At 42.2% G+C, this 27,092-nt stretch overlaps 1 protein-coding gene across 2 annotated transcripts in view; it reads left to right on the top strand.

Moving 5' to 3' along the window:
• ICA1L (islet cell autoantigen 1 like) overlaps positions 1 to 27,092 on the top strand; it is a 65,675-nt gene that overhangs the window by 25,204 nt on the left and 13,379 nt on the right. Inside the window, exons 7-11 of one of the 2 annotated variants that reach the window (XM_044303738.1) lie at positions 2,843 to 2,968; positions 17,108 to 17,206; positions 21,457 to 21,533; positions 23,427 to 23,473; positions 24,083 to 24,142. In XM_044303738.1, the coding sequence (XP_044159673.1) occupies positions 2,843 to 2,968; positions 17,108 to 17,206; positions 21,457 to 21,533; positions 23,427 to 23,473; positions 24,083 to 24,142 (409 nt within the window). The remainder of the gene's footprint in view (positions 1 to 2,842; positions 2,969 to 17,107; positions 17,207 to 21,456; positions 21,534 to 23,426; positions 23,474 to 24,082; positions 24,143 to 27,092) is intronic. The other variant, XM_044303739.1, reaches the window with a different exon arrangement.

Below are 27,092 nucleotides of genomic sequence, written 5' to 3'. Positions count from 1 at the left end.
AACGGTCGTGTGCATGAGGCCTAAGTAAGGTATGTGGGTCAGAATATGTGGCAATGCAAAGAGAAAACAAATTTATTTATTTTTTACAAAGTTTTTTTTTTTTTTTTTCAAGAAAAACTATATCAATGTGATATCGCTATAATTGTACTGACACTGAGAATGAAGGTAACGCGTTAGTTTTACTTCGTAGTAAATGCTGTAAAAATGAAATCCATAGAATTGAGTTTTATTTTTCATCCCATTTGGATTTTTTTTCAGCTTCCCATTACATCGTATGCAATAGCAAATGGTGCTATTAAAAAAGCAGACTTGTCTTGCAAAAAACAAGCCTCATATGGCTATGTGAACTGAAAAGTAAAAAAGTTATGGCTAAACTCAAAATTCCAGGGTCTTGAAAGGGTTAAAGAATTATGCTTTCTCCAATGGTCTCCATCTCCTGCCTAATACACAAAGGTTTATGGAGAGAGGAGGAACGATGAGGAGGCTGCTGCCAGCTAGTAAGTGATTTATGACCTCGCTCTGAACAGTGGTAAAGCCTTAAGGGTGTATTAGACTGGCAGATAGTCTGCCAGATCATCGCTAACAAGCGTCCTTAGTATCACTCGTTACCCATGTTATGGCAGTGCAATACTGCCGCAGATTTCGTTTGCCGGTAGCGGAATGTGCTGTGTAATCACTATCTGCTGTCGGGAAACAACACGTCAGTATGGGGACGAGTGATGGCATTAGTGATCGCTCCTCCCCATAATCTGGAGGAGATCTCTGCATGCAATAGCAGCAGTCTCCTCCACTGATGAGATCCCTGCTGACAATCGCCTGCATTTGGAAGACAGGTGTTGTTTGTTCCGCAGTTAATATTAATTTGTTTCTTGAACCAGAGGGTTGCTTTAAAGAGGTTTTTCCAGGAGCTTTTCACTTATGACCTATCCTCTGGTACCTGATTGGTGGGGGTCCGCCACCAATGACCTAGGCGCTCCTCAGCCCTATTGAAATGATTGGGGCTGAGCTGCCATACCAAGCACAGCCACTACACAATGTACTGCGCTGTTCTTGGTTTGCTAAAAGAATAGTGAGACCCCTATTGATCAGATACTGATGACCTATCCACAGCATATGACAAACACAAGGTGCAACAGCACTCTACAAACCAAAAGTAGAGTACAAAAGTATATTACATTGCAAATACTATGCTAATAACTTAGAGATGCTTAGCAAATACATTTTGTACAAAATCATTTGAGCCCGTCTGCCGAACGCCAAGGCGACTTCTATAAGACGGGTCCTAACACTAAAACTCACCTGTTGGGTGCCATAACTGCGACCATGAATCCAGGAAGTGCAGGTTCCACATGCATGCTGGACCCCCTTGATTTACGTCTATGTGGAGCCAAAATGGCCTTCATTGAATCCAGGGGCTACAAGTACCAGCATGCATGCTGAGCAGACTATATACTCAATCTAATTAAAATCAGCCTGCAAAGCAGGGGAGGGGCAGGATGGAGTGCACGACCCAGCATATAGGAGTCAGCCACTACTCCTATATATAATACTAGAAACACAAAAGGGGGGGTCAGCTTATCCCACTACGCAGGTGCTCAATGAAGGCCATTTTGGCTCCACATAGACGTAAATCAAGGGGGCCCAGCATGCATGTAGGACCTGCACTTCCTGGATTCATGGTCGCAGTTATGGCACCCAACAGGTGAGTTTTAGTGTTAGGACCCGTCTTATAGAGGTCGCCTTGGCGTTCGACAGACGGGCTCAAATTATTTTGTACAAAATGTATTTGCTAAGCATCTCTAAGTTATTAGCATAGTATTTGCAATGTAATATACTTTTGTACTCTACTTTTGGTTTGTAGAGTGCTGTTGCACCTTGTGTTTGTCAGATGTATATTTGCAGCCACAAGCGACATGCACCTGCGTAGTGGGATGAGCTGAACCCCCCCCCCTCCTTTTGTCTATCCACAGCATAGGTCATCAGTGTAAAACTCCCGGAAAACCCCTTTAATGCCGCCCAACTACTAATCTTTCCTTGTAGGAGCTGTCCATGTGATGCTATATATAATAATCTGGGTTTGGTACCATTTTGTACAGGAACACTGTATCAGCTAGTACTAGATCAGATTGTTTTCACAATGTATATGGGTACATAGAGATGTGCTAGAAATTGTATAGTACTGTAAGTCCATATTTCTATTTCCTTCATAGGGGAGTGGCTTTTATTCCAAGTAATGACTCAAATATATCAGTTTCCATAATTGTAAAAAAAAAAATCAGTTTGCCAAATATATTGCTGTCTATTTTGCATAAACCAGACATTGCACCTGAGATGACAGTGAAATAAGATTTTGGTTAATCATTGACTGCGATCGCTATGTGTATAAAGGCGTTAGGGCTCATACACATGAACGTGTGCCCACTGAGCCCGTATTGCAGCTTGCAAACAGCGGGTCCACAATCCGGAATAGACGGTGATGAGGCACGGGGCGGAAGGCCATGGGAGCACTACAGAGTGCTTCCGTGGCATTTCAGTCCATGCCTCTGCACCGCAAAAAAATAAAATAGAGCATGCTCAAGTTGAATGGGTCTGCATCCGTCAGCGCTGGCCACACGGATGGTGCTCGTGCACGGTCCCCAATGCACGGTAAGGGCGACACGCGTTCTTGTGTTTGAGCCCTTAGGTCGTTACAGTTGTGAGACTTTTGGACTGCCCACAGAGACGCAGTGGTGTCCTGCCAACACAAAAAAAATCTAATGGCTTGGCTTGTCACGATTCATAGATTGCATTTCATATTCAGCTTAAGAAGATTTGAGCTCGTATTCATGTTCCTTTTGCCTAGGTGCAAATTCAAGTGCGAAATACTAAGAGTCACTTCGACAAGACAAAAATGAATGTGTGCCAGAAGGTAGACCTTCTCGGAGCTAGCCGGTGCAACTTGCTATCACAGTCACTCGCCTCTTATCAGGTACGATACTATTCTACATGGAAGGCTCTGTTCACATTGTGTTTTAGTTATACATGGGAGGTATAGGTCAGGGGTATTCCTCTATGCATAGCGCGCTGACATATGCCACTGTATAAGCAGTTTACTGGGTTTTCCTGTACGGTAAAAAAAAAAAAAAAAGTACGCCAAGGCATACCATGCCATTGGAGGCCAGAAGGACACTCTCTTGACCTCCATCGGGAGAATGGGGTTCTATGGCTATGTGAATGGCTGAGTCTCAAGGGCCAAGAATATCAAGAATGTGTTTTGCGGTCCGCAAATTGCAGATTCCGCCCGCGTGCATTCCGCATTTTTACGGAACAGGCCGCCCATAATGGAAATGCCTATTCTTGTCCACAAAACGGACAAGAATAGGACATGTTCTATTTTTTTTTTTTGCAGGGCCACTGAACGGAGCAACGGATGCGGACAGAACATGGAGTGCTCTCTGCATCTTTTGCGGCCCCATTGAAGTGAAAGGGTCCGCATCTAAACCTCAGAAAAAATGCGGCTTGGATACGGAACCAAACAACGTTCATGTACATGAGGCCTGACATTTACCATTATGTCTTTTCTACTGACACCTGTTTTATCCCCTCTTTTTCCTCTTCAACTCCAGTACTAGTGCAAGGAAAAGAGGACAGGGACACACCTATCGGTAAACTCCCACAGCCCCATCCCTAACTGATAATGGAGGGAACCAGGTGGAGTTGTAACCCTGATTTATGAGTCAGTTTGTCAGTTTAAGGGCTAACAAGTGCTAAGGGGGAAATTGTTCTAGGCTTTTATACTACAAAAGCAGCATTGAAAAGTTGGAAATTACGGAGCATGACATTTTTGTGCCATAATTTGCAACTTTTTGTGCTTATTGCCACTTTTTCAAAGCATTAAGAAAAGGACACAGGGCTTAGCAGGAGGGGACGGAGGCTTCTGTGGTCAGTCGGGTTTACTATCATTTACATAAACAGAACGGCACTCACTGATCTTATAATCCCATTTATTAGTTCAAAGTGCACTGTACATGTGGGACAAGATGGCGGACTGGACCAGCCGGTCCATCTGCTATCCTGTCCTAGACGTACAGTGCACTTTATAAGAGTACTGTGGTGTGTTTTTTCTGTTTTTGTGGTTTTTGGTCTTTTCTTTTTCCACTGGGCACCGCTGTTTCTTTACCCCACCCGTTGAGCCAGTGTGTCCCGGAACCTGACTAAGGAGTAGTGCCGACCACAAAACTGTCTTTATTTAAGTGATTACTATAATTTATGCCATCAACTAAAAACTATCGTAAATTATATATTAAGTCTAAGCCAACCCCCATTTCTTCAGAAATCACTGGTGGGCTCAACGCGTTTTGGGGGAATACAAACCCCCTTTATCAGGAGCAGTGTAAGCAAGTATAAAACAGCTACAAGCAGTATTAAAGATATAACTCACCATTGGGCTTTATATATCTGACTTGATAATGCCATGTGCTGGGTAGGAGGTGAGAAAGATGTCACTTCCTGTTGGAGATAGGAAGTGTGCGTTCCACACTAATGGGGGCTAAAATGGTGGTGGGCTAAAAGAGGGTGGCAGGGGTGGTGGGGAGTGTCCAGGGTGATTGGGTAGTGTGTAGATGGCACTCTATCAGCGTATCGAGCGGGATCTGACAGGACTTCCGGTCCCAATCATAGTGGAACGCATATGTGGAGCGCACCACCACTTCTGGTTTCCGGTGGAGGTGCGTTTCCGGTCCACTGAGATCTGGGCGTTTCCGGTGGGTGGAATGCACCAGTGGGCTGCTTAGTATAGTATATTCAAAAATAGTGTTAAGAAATGTAGTGTTACAAAAATGCAATGGTGGTGTTGCTGATTTGTCTGAATGCTTAGTGGTATATAGAGCTCATTGGCATATATTCTGATAAATAAAGCTCATTTGCATACATTATGGTGGATATAATAAGAGCACAGGTTTCTGACATGAAACATAATTATTACAATCTATAAAAAATCAATATAAAAATGTAGCTCACGATATATATAAATATGTATACAAATAAATACATAAATATGTATATGATGGAATAAATATATAAATAATAAAAAAAAAAAATATAATATATATATATATATATATATATATATATGACAAAATAATTATATATATAAGTACCATGTATCCTAATCATGATTGTTATATTATTTCTAAAGGCATTAATAACAAAAAGGAGAAGTGCTGGAGGTTAAAATGATGGTAAAAAGACCCAGAAAATAATTAAAAGACCATAGTGGTAAAAACTGTGATGATAAATAACCATAATGATAGAGATAGTTGTTGACATTCGTGAAAGGGATTATTGATGTTTATAGAGAGAATAAATACTATTGTAATTCTCTTATACAGTACCAGCTAGTAGTTGGTATACTCAAGGGGACTCATTTATAGAGGACATAATAGAAGACATGTCCCACAGTCTGTGGTTTTCCAGAATTCATTTGCAGGAAAAATCATCTCCTATGCCTAAGGTATGCAAGACTGCAGCCGAAGACAAAAAGGATAAGGTGAGGACTGATAGTAAGCAGCTGTTGGTGGGCGATCATAAGAGGTGTGAAGTTTGGGGAAAATGGTTTTGTGAGATGTCTCCCTGGTGCTACCGCTAGCAGGGACAGACGACGTATCCTTAATATTGTTAAGCAAGCAAAGCAGGAAAGGGAGGTGGATGTCATTGTCCATCTTGGGACAAATGATCTGGCTTGCAATGAGGTTTCAAAGGTGAAAGGAGCGTTTCACACACTTGGTAATGATATACGGGAGGTTGCATCAACTGTGTCATTCTCTGCAGATTTGTCTGTGCATAACCTTCAGCATGACAGGCAGATGCACATTAAGGAATTCAATGTATGGCTTGGTGAATGGTGTCTGAACCAAGGGTTTGGCTTTGTGTCTCATGTTAGCTCTAGTTGGAATGGAAAAGAACTGTACAAGAAAGATGGTTTGCATCTTTCTCTCAAGGGAATGAATGTCCTCAGTGAACAGTTCAAAGTATTTGCTAAGGAGCATTTAAACTAGAAAAGGGGGGCAAAAGAGTGATAATCCAGCAGTCCGACTGCCCCCCGGAACAATGCCAGAAGATGCCAGTAGCACATAGGTTAAGAAATGACAAGCTCAGAGTCTTGTCTACAAATGCTCGCAGTTTAGGGAATAAGATCAATGAACTTGAGTCTATAATGGCATGTGAGAATATAGATTTAGTGGCTGTTACTGAGACATGGTTCAACGAGAGTAATGACTGGGATATAACAATACCAGGGTTCTCTCGATATAGGAAAGACAGAGAAGGCAAGAAAGGGGGAAGGGTTAGCCCTGTATGTGAAAGATAGCATAAAATCTAATCTAATACAAGTTAGCGAGACCAATTTAGAGTCAGTTTGGGTTACGTTGCAGCTTGATAATCATAAGGTAACTCGTGTAGGTGTGATATACAGACCACCTGGCCAAGTAAAATAATTAGATGATCTACTAGTTGAGGAAATAGCTAAAAGGACATTGAAAGGGGAAGTTATGGGAGACTTTAATCTTCCTGATGTAAACTGGAAAACCAAAATAGCTAGTTCTGCCAGGAGTACAGATATTCTAAATTCCCTACTGGGATTATCTCTACAGCAAGTAGTTGAGGAGCCAACCCGGAAGAGGCCATTTTAGATTTACAAACCGGATTCCAAAAAAGTTGGGACACTATACAAATCGTGAATAAAAACTGAATGCAATGATGTGGAGGTGCCAACTTCTAATATTTTATTCAGAATAGAACATAAATCACGGAACAAAAGTTTAAACTGAGAAAATGTACCATTTTAAGGGAAAAATATGTTGAATCAGAATTTCATGGTGTCAACAAATCCCCAAAAAGTTGGGACAAGGCCATTTTCACCACTGTGTGGCATCTCCCCTTCTTCTTACAACACTCAACAGACGTCTGGGGACCGAGGAGACCAGTTTCTCAAGTTTAGAAATAGGAATGCTCTCCCATTCTTGTCTAATACAGGCCTCTAACTGTTCAATCGTCTTGGGCCTTCTTTGTTGCACCTTCCTCTTTATGATGCGCCAAATGTTCTCTATAGGTGAAAGATCTGGACTGCAGACTGGCCATTTCAGTACCCGGATCCTTCTCCTACGCAGCCATGATGTTGTGATTGATGCAGAATGTGGTCTGGCATTATCTTGTTGAAAAATGCAGGGTCTTCCCTGAAAGTGATGACGTCTGGATGGGAGCATATGTTGTTCTAGAACCTGAATATATTTTTTTGCATTGATGGTGCCTTCCCAGACATGCAAGCTGCCCATGCCACACGCACTCATGTGACCCCATACCATCAGAGATGCAGGCTTCTGAACTGAGTGTTGATAACAACTTGGGTTGTCCTTGTCCTCTTTGGTCCGGATGACATGGCGTCCCAGATTTCCAAAAAGAACTTCGAATCGTGACTTGTCTGACCACAGAACAGTCTTCCATTTTGCCACACTCCATTTTAAATGATCCCTTGCCCAGTGAAAACGCCTGAGCTTGTGGATCTTGCTTAGAAATGGCTTCTTCTTTGCACTGTAGAGTTTCAGCTGGCAACAGCGGATGGCACGGTGGATTGTGTTCACTGACAATGGTTTCTGGAAGTATTCCTGAGCCCATTCTGTGATTTCCTTTACAGTAGCATTCCTGTTTGTGGTGCAGTGTCGTTTAAGGGCCCGGAGATCACGGGCATCCAGTATGGTTTTACGGCCTTGACCCTTACGCACAGAGATTGTTCCAGATTCTCTGAATCTTCGGATGATGTTATGCACAGTTAATGATAATAGATGCAAAGTCTTTGCAATTTTTCGCTGGGTAACACCTTTCTGATATTGCTCCACTATCTTTCTGCGCAACATTGTGGGAATTGGTGATCCTCTACCCATCTTGGCTTCTGAGAGACACTGCCACTCTGAGAAGCTCTTTTTATACCCAATCATGTTGCCAATTGACCTAATTAGTGTTAGTTGGACGTCCAGCTCTTTGTTTTGCTCAAATTTACTTTTTCCAGCCTCTTATTGCTACTTGTCCAAACTTTTTTGGGATTTGTTGAAACCGTGAAAATTTGAATCAACGTATTTTTCTATTAAAATGATACATTTACTCGGATTAAACGTTTGATCTGTCATCTACGTTCTATTACAAATAAAATATTGAGATTTGCCATCTCCACATCATTGCATTCAGTTTTTATTCACAATTTGTTTAGTGTCCCAACTTTTTTGGAATCCGGTTTGTAGTATTCACAAATGGGAATTTGGTATCTGTAGGGGAAAGCTTGGGATCTAGTGATCACCAGTCTGTGTGGTTTACTATAAGTACAGTGACTGAGTCACACCACACAAAAACTGGAACAGTTTTAATGGAGTCCAGGAGAAATGGGACTACTTAAAAGTGGCACTATTGAAGGCAACAGATAATTGCATTAGGCTTGTCAGTAAAAGCAAAAAAAAGGAAGAGACCACTGTGGTATTCAAAAAAAAAATAAACGAGGATGACAGGGAAATTTATAAGATTAGGCAGAAAGAGGCCAAACAAGTTATAAGAGCTTCTAAAGCACAGGCAGAAAAGAAATTAACTCAGTCAGTGAAAAAAGGTGATAAGACATTCTTCAGATACATAAATGAAAAAAGGAAATTAAAACAAGGAATTACCAAATTAAAAACAAAAGAAGGAAGGTATATGGAAGAAGATAAAGAACTAGCTGACTGCCTCAATGAATACTTCTGTTCAGTTTTTACAAAGGAAAATGAAGGAAAAGGACCCCAGTTAGTGAGGAAGACTAATGAATCTTTTGATGCATGTGTCTTTACAGAGGAAGAGGTTCTAAGTCAGCTGTCTAAAATTAATACAAATAAGTCACAGGGGCCTGATGGGATACACCCAAAGCTATTGAAAGAGCTCAGCGGCGAACTAGCAAAACCATTAACAGATTTATTTAACCAATCACTGGTAACAGGAGTCATCCCAGGAGATTGGAAATTAGCAAATGTTGTGCCCATTCACAAGATAGGTAGTAGGGAGGAATTGGGCAGCTATAGGCCAGTAAGCCTGACATCAATAATGGGGAAATTAATGGAAACCATACTTAAGAAAAGGATTGTGGAACATCTAAAATCCCATGGATTGAAAGATGAAAAACAGCATGGGTTTATTTCAGGGAGATCATGTCAAACTAATCTTATTGATATTTTTTTTTGATTGGGTGACTAAAATAGATGGCGGAGGCACAGTAGACATCGCTTATCTAGACTTTAGTAAGGCTTTTGATACTGTCCCACATAGAAGGCATATCAATAAATTGCAGACTTTGAACTTGGACTCCCATATTGTTGAATGGATTAGGCAGTGGCTGAGGGACAAACAACAGAAGGTTGTAGTCAATGGAGTATATTCAGACCATGGACTTGTTACCAGTGGGGTACCTCAGGGATCTGTTCTGGGACCCATATTGTTTAATATCTTTATCGGCGAAATTGCAGAAGGCCTTGATGGTAAGGTGTGTCTTTTTGCTAATGACACAAAGATTTGTAACAGGGTTGATGTTCCTGGAGGGATACACCAAATGGAAAAGGATTTAGGAAAACTAGAGGAATGGTCAAAAATCTGGCAACTAAAATGTAATGTTGATAAGTGCAAGATAATGCACCTGGGGCGTAAAAACCCAAGAGCAGAATATACAATCAGTGATACAGTCCTAACCTCAGTATCTGGGGAAAGGGATTTAGGGGTCATCATTTCAGAAGACTTAAAGGTAGGCAGACAATGTCATAGAGCAGCAGGAAATGCTAGCAGAATGCTTGGGTGTATAGGGAGAGGCATTACCAGTAGACAGAGGGAGGTGCTCATGCCGCTCTACAGAGCACTAGTGAGACCTCATTTGGAGTATTGTGCTCAGTACTGGAGACCATATCTCCAGAAGGATATTGATACTTTGGAGAGAGTTCAGAGAAGAGCTACTAAACTGGTACATGGATTGCAGGATAAAACTTACCAGGAAAGACTAAAGGACCTTAACATGTATAGCTTGGAAGAAAGACGAGACAGAGGAGATATGATAGAAACTTTTAAGTACATAAAGGGAATCAACAAGATAAAAGAGGAGAGAATATTTAAAAGAAGAAAAACTGCTACAAGAGGACATAGTTTTAAATTAGAGGGGCAAATGTTTAAAAGTAATATCAGGAAGTATTACTTTACTGAGAGAGTAGTGGATGCATGGAATAGCCTTCCTGCAGAAGTGGTAGCTGCAAATACAGTGAAGGAGTTTAAGCATGCATGGGATAGGCATAAGGCCATCCTTCATATAATATAGGGCCAGGGGCTATCCATAGTACTTAGTATATTGGGCAGACTAGATGGGCCAAATGGTTCTTATCTGCCAACACATTCTATGTTTCTATTCAACCTGAAAGGGGATAATGTATTCAGGCGGAAAATCCAGAACATCTCTTTCCTGCATAGGCCTTGATAGGATTGAGGGATCTATTCCAAGGGGGTGACACGGAGTAGGGAGGGATCACCGTCATGATGAGTGGAGAAATGTCTTGAACCTTCCTATTGATATTACAGCGGTGTTCATTCATTCTATTGCGTAAAGTCTGTGTGGTCCTTCCCTACATATAGTAATTTGCATGGGCACTGTAATAAATAGATGATGTTGCTGGTGCCACAATTCATATTATGTTTTAGGTGGAATGTTTCATTGGAGGAAGGGATGTCTATATCTTTCCTGTTGTGAGTAATTATGTCGCAGCATTTACATTTTTTATTTTTACACCTGTAGGCCCCTTTTGAATTTGAATCTATTTTATCTTTTTCTTTAAAGGGAATCTGTCATCAACTTTATGCTGCCCATACTAACAGCAGAATAAAGTAGAGACAGGTGAGTTGATTTCAGTGGTCGGTCATTTAAAAGTTAAAAGTAAATGGTTGCCGAGAACCAACCACAATAATTGCAGACTGGGCCTGGAAAAGAGTCCCGGCCACCTGAGAAGAGTCATGGTTATTCATAATCTCCTGCTCTCCCACCTGCTAATGACTGAGAGGCTTCTACCTAGTTTTCTCCCTTTCTCTCTAGGAGAGAACTGCCAATCATCAGCAGATGGGTGAGCGTGCATGAGATTATCAATAACCATGACTCTTCTCAGGTAGATTTTACTCTTTTCGACGCCTGTAATGATTATGATGCTGGTTCTCGGCAACCACTTACTTTTAGCTGATGAGTGACACACCGCTGACATCAGCATTTCTGTCACTATTTGATGCTGCCCTCAGTGAGGTCAACATAAAGCTGATGACAGGTTCCCTTTAAACAGAGTAAGTTGTACATTGTCTTTTGTGGTCTTGTTTTTAGGGTCGGTAAATCTTTCTTTAGGATGGGGTCTTTCTTGAGTACGCCCCAATGTTTGTTTTAATATCTGTCGGATTTTTGTATGTTCTGAGTTGTATCTTGTTATCAGGCTATATTGGAAATTATTTTGGGAATGTTTGAGGATATTCCTTTGTGTTTGTGTGGTTTCTGTCTGTTTTGATCGGAAGGCCTCTTTTTGATTCATTTTAAGGGCTCTTTTGATTGATACAGTTATTAGATTTTTAGGGTAGCCCTTTTCTCTAAAGAAATGTTTAGGAAATTTTAGTATGGGGAAGTTAGGTCCAAATGTAGAAAATTAGAGAGGGATATGATAGATTATCTAGCAAATAAAATTAGAAATTGGGAGAGAAGAATAAAAGTGAAGTACAGTGGCCCCAAACATATCCCCTCCCACCTAATAACCTCGACCAATACCAGGATACCCTTCAAGCCTCCTCCCCCCTTTGGCCCCAGCACCAACCACAAAGCCCCTCCCCATAATAAGTTACAAAACACGAGAACCTTTTTCAACAGCAAGATCTCTACCAAAAACAACATAGACCTAACCAAACTAAAATCTCCTTCATCAATCCAAAATATCCATAGCACCTCTAGGATGTACTCTGAACCACAAACAGTAGTTAAAACACCTAGCCCCTTACTACTTTCGACCGGAAGCCCTGCACCCAATCCAAATCAACAACAGACTCCAAACTCTCCTACAAGAGACTCAGCAGATCCTGGTGAAATTGTGAATCTGGGTAATCTATCAACATACACCCCACCAACCTCTGTAGGTAACTCCTTAATCCATGGACCAAAACATCTCCTGGAACCCAATACCCACTACTTTGTAGCCCCATCGTACCTCCCCACCACCCCACCCACTTTGCCAGATCAGCCCAACCCTGTTGGACATAAATCCACTTGTAATATATCTACCTATTCTGTTTCTAGCAACACCTCAGATTTTTTATTTTTTTTAGTCCTGCCCACCAACTTAATAGACAGCCCTTTTTTAGACAAATTATCCCCTGTACTACTTCCAAATCCCACATTACCCATCAGAACAAAGCTTTCAAGCGTTCAAATACTGAGCCCCTTCTTCACTCCAATAGGTTTCCCATCCATGGGATCTCCGCAGTCCAAACACAATCTAAAAATCACACATTTCTTCACCCCCCGATATCTCGAACCAAGAAAAGACCAAAAAGCGATAGAGGATGCAGAGGAAGCAGATTTCGAAATTCCCAAAAGAAAAATATCCAAATTAAAAAAATAGAACCCCTTGCTGACAGCATTTCCACTCATAGTACATCACAACCTACAGATGATATGAATGAGAAGGGCATTTTTAATCTCTCCAAATATAAACTCAAACCCAATGAGATAGAACTACTCAACAAAGGGCTCTCTTTTTGCACTACCAAGGACCTGACTTATTCAAACTTTTTGTTGATCTGAACCAGTTTATCCGCAAGCTCACTCTTAGACCCCATTTCTCAATTAAAGAACAAATGAAAACCGATCCCGATAGAAACAGTGAGATAAACATCAAGGCACCCACCACACTCTCAGACCCAACCGATTAATCAACAGAATCATCCCAACAAGACACAACCCCCATACCATCCAAAGAGGAAAATCCAATTTCTACCCACTAGAGAGCAGAGGTCCACACCTCAAAAGTTTCTATAACATTGTACTTAATGATCTTAGAACCATCATCACCAATTCCACAGATCCCCCCCCCCCCCCCAATCCAAGAACAACCTAAACCCAAGGGAAAGGGAAGCCCTCAAAAGTCTCAAGAAAAACACTGATATTGTGATAAAAAATGCAGACAAAGGGGGCAGAATTGTAATCCTAGACTATGCTTACTACTGGAGGAATCCAGCAGGATTATTTCAGACCAAGAATACTATAAAATACTCAAGGAACACCCCTACCCCCACTTTAAAAAAATCCCTGTTCGAACTGATCAAACTTGGATTCCAATCAGGCACAAAAAAAAAGATTCTTGATGATGGCCCATCCCTCTATAGCGCGGTTCTATTTCCTACCCAAGATCCATAAATCTTTACATAAACCCCCAGGAAGACCTATCATATCCGGAATTGAGTCTCTCAGTCTGACTTATCCGCATATGTGGACCATTACCTTTAAAAACATGTGGCAAAACTTCCATCTTTTCTAAAGGATACTTCACACCTAATAAATCTACTAGGACAGCAACGATTAACCAACGTTATCGATAATATTCAATAACGGGATTCGTTGTCGACGAATCCCATGATCAAATAATCTGCCGATTCGTTGCTATGCGTGCGGGAGCGGGTGGTCAGGCGCTATGCCTGCAGGTCCTTGAACTTTGAATCGGCGCATCTTTATTACCTTACAATGAAGCTCCAATAACAGGCAGAGCGGGCGGCGGTGTATCGTCACTCACTCACGTGACGCGCCTGCTTTATTCATAAAGTGGGAGGAGCAGGCGCGTCACGTGAGTGAGTGACGTTATGCCGCCACCCACTCTGCCTGTTAACGGCGCTTCATTGTAAGGTAATAAAGATGCGCTGAGTAAAAGTTACTGCCAGAATAGTCTACTGCTGCGAGTTGCGGGGCCGGGCTGTTATGGGGAGGGGGATCTGTGCACTGCTATGTGGAGGGGGGTCTGTGCACTGCTATGTGGAGGGGGATCTGTGGATGGGACTGTTATGGGGAGTGGGATCTGTGCACTGTTATGGGGAGTGGGATCTGTGCACTGTTATGGGGAGGGGGACCTGTGGATGACACTGTTATGGGGGAGATCTGTGGATGACACATATAGCATAAGATATATAGTGTCATCCATAGATCCCCCATATCAGTGTCATCCACAGATCGCCCTCCCCATAACAGTGCACAGATCCCCCTCCCCATAACAATGCACAGATCCCCTTCCCCATAACAATGCACAGATCCCCCTCCCCATAACAGTGCCATCCACAGATCCCCCTCCCCATAACAGTGCCACCCACAGATCCCCCTCCCTATAACAGTGCCATCCACAGATCCCCCTCCCCATAACAGTGCCACCCACAGATCCCCCTCCCTATAACAGTGCCATCCACAGATCCCCCTCACAATTTGTTTTAATATGGCCTTTGAACATAATTTTTCAAGTAAAATCATATAAACCCCTTTTTTTGTCATTTTTGTGTTTTTTTTCGATGAAATTATCGACAACTAATCGATTATTCAAATAATCGTTAGCTGCAGCCCTAAAATCTACTCCAACCTTTGGAATGGAAAAAAGGCTACATATGGTTCACTTTAGATGTTGCATCACTATATAGCAGGGCTGGCCAACCTGCGGCTCTCCAGCTGTTGCAAAACTACAGCTCCCAGCATTCCCAGTCTGCCTACAGCTATCAGCTTACAGCAGGGAATGGTGGGAGTTGTAGTTTTACAACAGCTGGAGAGCCGCAGATTGGCCAGCCCTGCTATATAGCAACATCAAACATGACTTGAGCCTTTCAGCCATCAGCAAATTTTTAGCCACAGATCCCAGCATGCCCACTCCCCAAAAATAATTAATTTTAAAAGCTATTGAGTTTATTTTAACCCATAATTATTTTTACTTTTAACAAAAAAATGTTTTATTCAAATTAAAGCGACTGCAATGAGCACGAAATTTGCACCATCCTACGCCAACCTCTTTATGGGGCACTTTGAGAATGTTTTTGGCTTTTTATCCCACCCAAACATAAAATTTTGCCGAAGATTTAAAGACGACATTAATTTCATCTGGGACAATAGTGTTGAAGAGCTCAAATCATTCATTGGGAACCTCAATTCCAATGATTGGGGCCCAACATTTAGCCCAGAATATGATCAAAAAGAAGCCACTTTCCTCGACCTACAGTTAACTAAAATTCCTAACACAATCACCACCAAAACCCATTTTAAGAAAGTAGATTCAAATAGTTACCTTGATTACACAAGTTGCCATCACCAGAAATGGAAAAGAAACATCCCGTACAGTCAAATGAAAAGAATCAGATGGAATTGTACGGATGATTTAACAGCTAGAGAACAACCTGAGATCTTGAAACAGCGCTTTAGAGAAAAGGGCTACCCTAAATATCTACTAACTGTATCAACCAAAAGAGCCCTTAAAATGAATCAAAAAGAGGCCTTCCAACCAAAACAGACAGAAACCACACAAACACAAGGGATTATCCTCAAACATTCCCAAAAGAATTTCCAATATAGCCTAATAACAAGATAATTAGACACTTGGGGACAATTCGATCCCCCTGGTCACAAGCCCAAGTATAGGGGTAGAGGATCGCAATCCTAAGGGTTCCTCTGGTGCGTTCCATCCACCAGAAATGCACCTCCACCGGAAACAGGAAGTGTAGGTGCGCTCCACAAATGCATTCCACTATGATCAGGACCGGAAGTCCTGTCAGATCCCGCTCGATACGCTGATAGAGTGCCATCTACACACTACCCAATCACCCTGGACACTCCCCACCACCCCTGCCACCATCTTTTAGCCCACCACCATTTTAGCCCCAATAAAATGTTTTCTTTTTATATGTCCTACACCATTTAAATGTGCGTTCCAGCGTGGAACGCACACTTCCTATCTCCGACAGGAAATGACATCTTTCCCACCTCCTACCCAGCACATGGCATTATCAAGTCAGATATATAAAGCCCAGTGGTGAGTTATATTTTTAATACTGCTTGTAGCTGTTTTATTCTTGCTTACACTGCTCCTGATGAAGGGGGTTTGTATTCCCCCAAAACGCGTTGAGCCGACCTGTGATTTTTGAAGAAATAAAAAGAGGAAAAACACCAGAAGTGTTGGACACGGCTGTGTTTATTTCCTACAATACTACAAACGATCCTGGAGGGGGAGGTTTTGGTCCTTGGGTGTCTTGAGCTTCATCCCATTGACCTCCTCCTCAGTAAAGTAAGTCACCTTTATCTCATCTGATCAAGATTGATTTTATTGATTCCGCAAGAACAATACGACATTTTAGAACTTTAATATCTATTCTCCTTTAATTTTACTTTATTGTTACACCTTTTTAGTCCTGGTTCCGGGACCCCACAAGGTTTGGCTCCGTCTGGGTGGTGGACCCTTGTTTTTTATGCATCCACTTTTCATTTATGCAGTAGCTTGTTGTACACATCCAGCCACCCTTGGCAGCCCCTACTTTGACCCTACAATATATATCTCTTTTAGTGGTTTCCCTCTTGGCGCCCTGCTTTGTTGTTTCAAAAAACCCTCTTCCAGTCTCTAGAGGAGGGTGCCTTGACCAAAACTCTTTTTTTAATTCTGTTCATTTGTTGTCCATGTTGCACATACATACTATTTTGGAGGGACACCTAATAGTAATTATGATCATCTACATTCAGTAAGATTCAGCTTCATGACATATACAAACAGTATATTACCATTGGCAGTATGGGTCGTTGGCCTAATATTTCCATGTATCACCTGAAATAATTCTGTGCTTTCCACTCAGTAATTATATAATGAATTGTATCCAGTCGTCTTGGACAATGTGTGTGGCCACTTGGCCAGCACTTACAGACCCTAGCTCCAGAAATCATCTACAACTGCACTTGCCAAAACTCTATAATTCTGCATTCATTGTTCTTGACTAGAAGCATTTATTGTTGTTGTGTGGTCATTGTTCTTTATATACTTGCTTTCTGCTTTTATAGACAACACTTTTGCACTTTTGGAAAAAGACAGCACAATTAATGTCTGAAATACAGAAGGAATTTCAAGAGATGCTTCCATACACCCCATCGTATCTGAAGGTTTGTAATATTTTCTGTTATACCGTATATAAATTTTCTAATGTATTGACAACTGCTCACAGACATTCCACCTGCCTTAAGCTACCATTGAAAATAGCTTCATTGATTTATCTTATCCGCACATAAATCAGTGTGTGTAAGCAATCAGTAATGGGAACCACTGGAACCACCACTACTCATCGTGTGTTGCAAATAGTGCCTGTGGTGGTCCCAGGGTTAATCACTCTCTAGGTTTCTGCTGTGAGATCACGTCATGGCAGCTCTGTACAAAATGTGACAAAAACTAAACACAATGCCCTTCTCAGGGTTTTTAGTATTCAGTGGAGAAGACGGCAAACAGGACTGACATTATTTGACGTCTGTACCGTTTTCTATGTTTGCTTCAGCGTGTAGAGTAGTCATCTCTGATCGCTAACCCATGGACTTGGGTATTACATACTGAATGAACCAGTTGTAGACTATGGGGGAATTTATCATGAGGGTAATATGTGAAGTCAGTTTTGCTTGAGTCTTCGTAAGCCAAATGTATCAAATGTTGCGTAGGGTTTGTTATATTTGATGTTTGTCTAGAAATGCTACTCCAGTTTTTCTACTCCACTCTCCATACTCTTTTGCAATTTTAAGTGGCAGTGATAAATCTGGAGTGAAACCAGTTACCATTGATAACCACACCCACTTTCCTGCCCAATTTTTTTGAAACGGGAGTGGTGTAAAAATGCAAAAAGGAGCAAAATTTTACTGCAAATAATTTCTGAAAATTACAAACGCAATATTTAGCAATTTTTTTTTTTTAAGCCAGAATTCTATAGTGCATTGCGTGATAAATTTTGCCCATTGAATTTACCAAATGTGTGGACTTTAAAGGGGTTGTCCGCCTTTGTTATATTTTATTTTTTTATTCCTATTTCAGGATAGGTCATCAATATCAGATCGGACAATCATACAAACACTGCCTTCCCTTCATTGTTTACCTGCTCGTCATCACAAATGCAGAGGTGAGTAGGTGTAATTACAACTCCACTGTTCCATTCACTTTTATGGGATGGTTCCTTTCTACAGAGAGAGCTGTCCCATTGAAGTGAATGGGACACCCGCTCGCCGCTGCAGTTACGATGGGAGCAGGTAAACAATGAAGAGAAGGCAGCACTCGTATGAGCTCTGCTTTCTCTTCAAACAGCTGATTGAGTGTTGGACCCCCGCCGATCTGATATTGATGACCTATCCGGAGGACACCAATCTGTTTTAAATTAGTTTACTCTGGTTTGTCCGCTACATTGATGTCCTGTTTGTTTTGAGCTGTCCATTAGCAATGAAACCAGAATTTATTCAGTACATTAATAATAATGTTACCATCATTACCATCCTGACAGTAACTGTTCACGTAATACAGTTAGTAGCAGTACTCATTGTGAAAGCACGGCACGTAGTACTATACTTCATGGTGATTCATGCCATGCACTTTACATTATAAAAGCAGTTCTGGTGGTGGAGTTAATTAGAGCCAGGAGAAGTTTCTTTCAATCGGAAGTCCATGATATTAAATGTCGACTCTCCAAAAGGGGATGTCCATAATGGGCTCTAAATAGAGTAGACAAAATTGCCCATGCAGAAAATGGACATTATCCCCAAGAACCCCAAGTACTAGAAATATTAGTTCTTTGGCACGTTCTCCTTCGCCTTTTTCTACAGCTTACAGTCCAGTTTGGAGATATTTGTCAAATGATAAAACTGTGCCAAGTTTCCACCCTGGGTTTGCAGATGTCATCAATAGTGGAATACAGTTTTCATCGGGTAAAGATAAAACATTAGCCCAAATTCTATCACCAAGTCTTTTTGTTGAACATAAATATGAGAGAACTCGGAAGACTTGGGGACAGTGTGAGGGGTTTTATTAATGTGGAGACAGTAAATCTGCATGTTGCAATCTGGCCAGAGTTTCAGACTACAGTAATTTACCTCTACAGTTAATGGCACTACTTTTAAAATTTAACATATTAACTGCAATTCTTCTAAAGTAGTCTACTTGATCACTGTTAGGACATGCAATTTACAAAATGTGAGATGCACTTCATGTCCTTTAAAACCAGGATCTGAAAACCAGGATCTGAAATCTGTCTGCTGTTTAAAATAGCTGAATCTCTGAGGCTATGGCACCCACTGCGCTTGCAAGCGGGTGCCATTTTTAAAGGCCAGACTTCCATTGTACATTTAAAGCGGAAGCCAAGAAAGGGTTAGGGCTCATTCACATTACCGTATCTAGATACTCGCCTTGTGCGTTCCACATTTTGCGGATCGAAGCTTCCTTCCCTATGATGGAAAGCTAGATTTTTGTACTTACCGTAAAATCACAGGCTTGACCATGGGTATAGCTGTTGCCGCTAGGAGGCGGACACTAAGCACACAAAGTGTAAGCTCCTGCCCTTCAGCTATACCCTTCCTACAGGGACTAAGCTAAATCAGTTAGTGCAAAAGCAGTAGGAGATGCAACATACAAAATCACACTATGTACAAACCCAGAACCACACAGGACCGAAAGGGCCCATAAACAAAAGAATGGGTGAAAGCTGTGTCCCCCAATGAACGGAAGAGAAACAGATTTTATGGTAAGTACAAAAATCTAGTTTTCTCATCTGTATCATTGGGAGGAACAGGCTTGACCTTGGATGTTACAGATCAGTCCCTGGGGTGGGCCTAACAAGAAACCCTCCTGCCAATCAGAGAAACGCCTCAATCAGATTCCACCCAGCTGCCAGCGTGGGAGTGGGGAGAACGCCTGCCCCGTTCCCAAAAATGATTCCCCCCCCACACCCCACTTGCCGGAACCACATACCGCAGCCCTGGGCAAACCGAGATGCCGGCTGGGGTATAGGAAGCCGCAGGGGGACCACGTGGGGGCAGGCCGCAGAGAAGCCGGGCCTCAATTAGCAGAGGCCCCAGACCAGCAGACACGCCGCACAATAAGGGAAGACGGATAGACGTTCTATCTTTTTTGAGGGGCCGTGGAACAGAAGTACGGATGCAGACAGCACACAGTACGATGTCCGCATCTTTTACGGCACCATTGAAATTAATGGGTCCACATAAGATCTGCCAAACTGCGGACAGAAAAATAGGGTTGTGTGAATTGGCACTTAATGTTAGTTAACTTTACAATGTGTTTGTATATTCACTGCTGTATGGCTATGGCATGTGAAGGGTTAAAGACTGAGATGTTTTGTTTTCAAGGAAATTTCAAATCTCCATGCTGCTTAGTTGCCTGAATTTTGCTTGTTATTATACTACGACTAAGGCCTCATGCACACGACCGTTGTTTTATTCCGTGTCCGTTGTGCCGTTTTTCGTGATTTTCTGCGGGCTCATTGATTTTCAATGGGTCCGTTGAAAACACGGCTAATGCACCGTTTGCCATCCGCGTCCGTGATCCGTGGTTCCAGTCCGTCAAAAAATATAACCTGTTCTATTATTTTTGCGGAAAACGGTTTGCGGACCCATTCAAGTCAATGGGACCGCTAAAAAATACGGAGGCACACGAGATTGTCATCCGCGTCCGTTTTTTTCCTATCATTTGCATGGCAAACCTGTTTTAGGCTTTTTTTTACTTTCCTTTATGTCTGGTGGTCCTCCAAAAATAAAGGAAGACACACGGAAACAAAAACGGATCACGGAACAACGGAACCCCGTTTTGCGGACCAATAAAAATAACTGTCGTGTGCATGAGGCCTAAGAGTGGGGTCTCCACTTGAAAAACGTCAGAAGCGGTTGTGCCACTGTGTGTCCATTTGCCTGTTTGGCTCTTATGAATCCACACCATCTCCGTGCCCCGGGATTTCTGATTGAGCTGGCTGTGATTTGATATAGCACTCCAGGTTTTCACAATGCATTTTCATACAAGTTGATAAATCCTAGCTTATTAAAGGGTTTTCGAGGATTGTCTAGCTCCTCTAATTATTTTATTTTTTTTACAAACAATGCTACTGTATAAATTCCATTGGGCTATTCAGCCCTGACATTGATGTCTTCAGCTACGTCAAGTTTTATATGGACAAAAAACAGCGTACGACTCTGAAGGTCTCCATAGTCTTTTAAAGAATAGAAAAACCTGTCTACTTGGTATTGCAGCTCAGCCCAACTGCTGAACTGCAATACCAGACACAACCTATAGACAAGTGTGGCGCTGTTTCTGGAAGAAAGCAACATATTTTATTACCTTTTAATATGGATAGCCTTTTTCATTTGTAAATATTTTATAGGCTCCAAAACAAAACTCTGAACATGATAATGTGGAGAAGACGGACAGTTGTGGGGATGGTCAGGTGGATAACCATATGTGAGTACAGCTGAAAAGCCATATGTGATGTTGAATCCTTTTCAGTCCTTTTGTAATAAAATACATAGGAGTGTCTTCTTACTTACCTGGTACCCATACTTGGGTCCCCTGATGTCTGCTGTTAAAGCGTACCTGTCGTTTCAGATAACGTTTCAGAATAAGCTGCCATATGTGTATAGCACTATATGACGTGCGGCAGACGGGCTCAAATAATTTTGTACAAAACGATTTGCCAAGCATCTCTAACTTATTAGTGTAGCATTTGCAATTATGATGCAATTTTGTACTTTATTTGGTTTGCAGAGAGCTGTTGCATTGCATGTTTTGTTTAACAGTCTTGTTCTCAGCCATAGCAACGTGCCCCTGCGCTTTGGGATGTGCTGACTGACCCCCTTTTTCTTTGCAGCACTATATATAACTATTGTAGGACTTGTATCTGCCATTTTTGTTTTTTTAATTTTCCCCTTTGAATGCTCCATCTCTAATTATCAGTGGGTAATCAGTGGAGAAGACCAGCTGCTTCCCATAGAGTGTACATTATTTTAGAAAAGCAGAGGGGATGAAGAAGACTGCTATAACTTTATGCATTTTTCTCTGATAAGATAGATAACAAAGTTTCTTATAGTCACTTATACTATTAATTTATACAAAGTCGTGTGAAAGCACAGTCACCATTCAAGGGAAACAAGAATTTAAAGGTGATGCCAGTAAATGTAGATTTACACGGGGCCAAGAGAAGCTGATTGTTGGGAAGCAAGCGTTCCTTCTCGACAGTCCGCTGCTCGTTAAGTGGAGGTGAAGCACTGCATTTACATGCAGCGATCACCTCCACAGTATGAGGACAAGTGATCACTGCTGCTGCCGCTCATCCCCATACAAAATCATTGCTCCCCAGCAGCAGAGTGCTGTTTAGACGACACGATCTGCTGCTCAGGAACAATGATTAAGGTGTCCACACCAACGATCATCTCACCCAATGAATGACTATTTTGCTTGTTCATCAGGTGATCTGCGGCACCTTTAGATGGGCAGATTATCGGGATCGAGCATTCATAGGAACATTTGTTCCCAATATTTGGGCCGTGTAATCCAGCTAAGTAATTGACTGCAGTAGTCAGGTGCTGGTACAGTAAAGTTGGACCTGCAGGGGACCACTGGAGCGTTGCCATGAAAAGTGGAACATTTCAAGTAGCAGCACCTGTAAACCCATTCATACTTTATCCAAATTATGACCCCTTTTAGCCTTATGTTAGGTTCTATGGTAGTGGAAATCTAAGTTATGAGGTAAGAGAAAGCAGGAAAGAAAATAATAATAATTGCAACAATTTTCACAATAGGTGTCCTCACCACTAAAACCAAGCAAACCCAAGTTAGTCATTGTTTAAGTATGCCATACATGTCTGATGGCTCCAGGTCCTACCTCTGGATTACTTACCTATCAAGCCCACAACCTAATTCATAGTGGACATCATTGACCACTTTTTCCATTGTGGTCTGTGGGAGTTACAAAAAGAGCCAAGTGCCTTGAATTTACCTGTAAGAGATGGGACATCAGTTCTTTACATGAGGGTTACATTTGGATTTAACATAAATGTCTACCATAGGAATACCTCTGAAAAAGTCCTTGGAACGACAGATTTTCAGCCACACCATAGGCACCAATTTATTGACGGACCCAGTACCCTATAACTTTCAAGTTCCATAGAGTAAACACAGAGGGCATTTCTGCTCTCCCCATTACCATGGGCACAAATCAGAGACATTCGGGTAGAAAGTCATTCCATCTTGTAGCTGGTCTCCTGAGCTTCACTGGATATAGTCACATCTGTTTCATTTTAATTTACAGTTTTTTTCTTTTTTTCCTTTCTTTCTTCCCTATGTTTCAACCTCTAGGCTGCTTACATTACAAGAGGAAACACTAAACCAAGAAGCAATATCCGGTGAGTGGATCTCATTAACCTTCCAATTACTGAGTTTTGCCAATCTCTCTAGTGTAGGCCTAACGAGGTTGTCCAACCAAATAGTAAAATGTATTAAGCAGCGGCAGGGGAAGTGTAAAAAACAAAACGAGAGTCACTCAAATTATGAAAGTCCATGGCAGACGTTCCCGTCTGACCAGAAGTGATCACCGCTAAGTGACCTTCGTAATGTGAGTGAGTCTTTTTTTTTTTTTTTACACCCTCTGCCTCTATTTATTTTATTTGTTTATTTATTTATTTTTTGGTAGGACAATCCCTTTCATAATACTCCCTAAAAATAAGACAACTAGCTCCACGGACAGGACATAGAGACCACCTGATGACAGATTGTATTGTACTGTATCATGGCCTAGCCTAGCTTCTCATGTTATGTTTACAGCTACCGTATTATCCTCTAATACAGGCTTGGCCAACCTGCGGCTCTCCAGCTGTTGTAAAACTACAACTCCCACCATGCCCTGCTGTAGGCTGATAGCTGAAGACTGTCTGGGCATGATGGGAGTTGTAGTTTTGCAACAGCTAGAGAGCCCCAGGTTGACCATCCCTGCTCTAATACATCTGCTCCTACAGATAATATGAATAGCAATTTATTTGACTTGGAGGATCCGGAGGAGACTAATACTCAGACAGGTAAGTGGCGTTTATCAGCTGTTAATAATAATGTATCATTACAGAACAATGGCCATTTGTGCCATGCAAAGATTTTACTACTGTATATACAGTAACCTCTGAGACTGTCACTTAAAATTGCACTGAAAAGTGGTCTTCTAGGGGGGGCAAAGTACAAAAAGTGGAATAATTGGCAAATTCACACTAAAATGAAGTGTTAACCTCGATTCCCTATTCTGTTTTGGTCATTTTGATACATAAACAGTATAGGCTCAGGTGAACAGGGTGGTGTGTTTTTTTCTTTATTTTCACTTTATAGATTTCTTATGCTTTTGTGTATATTTTTTACATAATGTGCCCCCATGGGTCATAAAAGCCCTCTTGGGACAAGAAATGTTTATAATTTTTTTTGCAGTTTTCCACTGGTCACAAAGTCACTGGTCGAGCTGTTCTTTAGCTCTGCCATACTAGTCGCTGCGCTGTGTTGGTTTGAGCAGTGATGCAAGTGAGAACAAAGACAGTACATATCCCAGGCGCACCTCATCTAATACAACAAAAGAGATACGTAAAAGAATGTATGAGTAATACAGCCATCTGTATCCATGGTTGCGCCCGGTTATGTGATATGACTGTCACGGCCATGGTTATGGTCGTGACTCCTGAACCGCATGCGGTTGTCAGCGGTTTTGGTTTGGTTGTCAATCACAGGTGAGGGCTGTGGTATTTGCCTCACCTGTGGTTGCCGCTGGCAACAGTATGTATCGTGGCAGCTTGCTATGTTGTGCATGCGGTTGCGTTTGGTATGTGTTTATGTTATGCACTTTGTATGTCTGGTGTGCACTTGGTCTTATGTTAGGTGCGCACTGTGACACTTCCCTTCACTGTGGCTGCCCGGGGCAACGTTTTGTATGTTGTACATGTGGTGGCAGTGTCTCGGCCTTCTGGCTGACTCCCAGGACATGGTTGCCACCCATGTCGTTGCCTGCGGTAACAGCTGCAGTGTGTTGTGCATTTGGTCACTTCCCCTTTAAGTGGTTTCACTCCCTGTTAGTCTTGGAAGGGTTAATTCCCTTTCCTAGTGTGTCTGTGTGGGTGTGGCCACTTTGGGCTATAAAGCCTCTTTGCATATCAGTTGCTGAGGGGTTCTTCAGCCATTCTTTGCTGGAGACACTCTCCTGGTATTTCCATCTGCCAGTGGGGGCCACTCTTGTGGTCATAGGTTTATCTGTGAAGTTTTATGTCATGATGTTCGGTTGATGTTTTCCTTTGTTATGTTATGCACCTATGGATCTGGGTTCCTGTGTGTTTGTGTGTGTGCTGTGTCCACTGGTGTTTGGGTGTGGACACTTGCTGTATTGCACGGGATCCAGTCTGTGTGTCTGTGGCAGGTAGGTGTGGAAGTGCTTTTCATCCTCCTGCCATAGCCATAGGCCGTTTATGTCCTCTTCCCTTTGCAGCTTGGCCAGTGAGACTCCTGTTCCTCCGTGCCTAGGAGGAACAGGTCGTCTTACCCTGCTCCTTGTTCCAGGGCAATCCTGAGGGCTAGCAGGGACCCTAAGGCACCCGGTGTATGAGTCCTCCCACCTTCAGGGTTGACTCATATGATTAGGAGTCAGGGTCAGTTTAGGGACGCGATAGGAGGTGACCTGCTCCCTAATACTGTCGTCCTGGCCAAGCAGCGCTTAACATCTTCTGGCATCGCACGGCTGAGGGTTTTCCCCATCCTCAGCCGTGATAATGACCTACGGATCTGCGGCCTCCAATGAACTGCACTGTGCATGCCACTACTTTTCCTTGCCATGCGCAGGGATTTAACCATTTACAGTGGTGAAGTTTTAAAGCTCAGGACCACGCGCTGTACATTTGCAGCAAGTGATGCAAACAAGTTAAAGGGGTTGTCCGAATGTTTAATATTTATGACCTATCCACTAATTAGCTGTTTTTCAAGAGACCATGTTGCTCCATGGTCAGTGACATCACATCTATCGGTCACATGGCTTAGGTGTAGCTCAGTCCCATTCAAGTAAATGGAGCTGCCCTGCAATACCAAGCACAGCCACAATTCAATGGATGGCGCTGGCAGTGTAAGGCCTCATGCACACGACCGTATTTTGTTTCCGTGTCCGATCCGTTTTTTTTTGTGGATAGGATGCAGACCCATTCATTTCAATGGGTCCGCAAAAAACGCGGACAGCACACTGTGTGCTGTCCGCATCAGTATGTCCGTTCCGTTGCTCCGCAAAAAAAATAGTGCATGTCCTATTTTTTTCTAGTTTGCGGACAAGGATAGGCATTATTACAATGGATCCGCAAAAAAAACGGATCTGCAAAAAAACGGATGCCATACGGAACATCATCCATTTTTTTGCGGATCCACAATTTGCGGACCGCCATACACATACGGTCGTGTGCATGTAGCCTAAGGGCTCATGCACACGACAGTATTGCTTTTTCAGTGTTTTGCGGTCCGTTTTTTTTACGGATCCGTTTTTTGTTTCCGTTCCGTTTTTCCGTATGCCATATACAGTATACAGTAATAACATAGAAAAAATTGGGCTGGGCAATACCATTTTCAATAGATGGTTCAGCAAAAACGGAACGGATACGGAAGACATACGGATGCATTTCTGTATGTGTTCCGTTTTTTTGTGTACCCCTTGACTTGAATGGAGCCAAGTACCGTGATTTGCGGACAAGAATAGGACATGTTCTATCTTTTCACGGCACGGAAATACTGAAATACTGAAACGGAATGCACACAGAGACACTTCAGTATTTTTTGCTGAACCATTGTGAGTGGTTCAGTATATGTTCCGCATACTGAACTAAAAAAAAACGTCCAGTATACTGAACGCAAAATACTGTTGTGTGCATGAGCACTAAAGCTGGGAGGAGGCAGTGCTGCACCTTCTTCAAACAGCAGATTGATGGACCCCAACTGATCACATACTGATGACCTATCCTGAGGATC

Source organism: Bufo gargarizans, chromosome 8 (assembly GCF_014858855.1).
Source record: "Bufo gargarizans isolate SCDJY-AF-19 chromosome 8, ASM1485885v1, whole genome shotgun sequence".
Classification (NCBI taxonomy): Eukaryota; Metazoa; Chordata; class Amphibia; order Anura; family Bufonidae; genus Bufo; species Bufo gargarizans.
The sequence above is the reverse complement of the archived record's forward strand: the minus strand, read 5'-3'. Positions and strand labels throughout refer to the sequence as shown.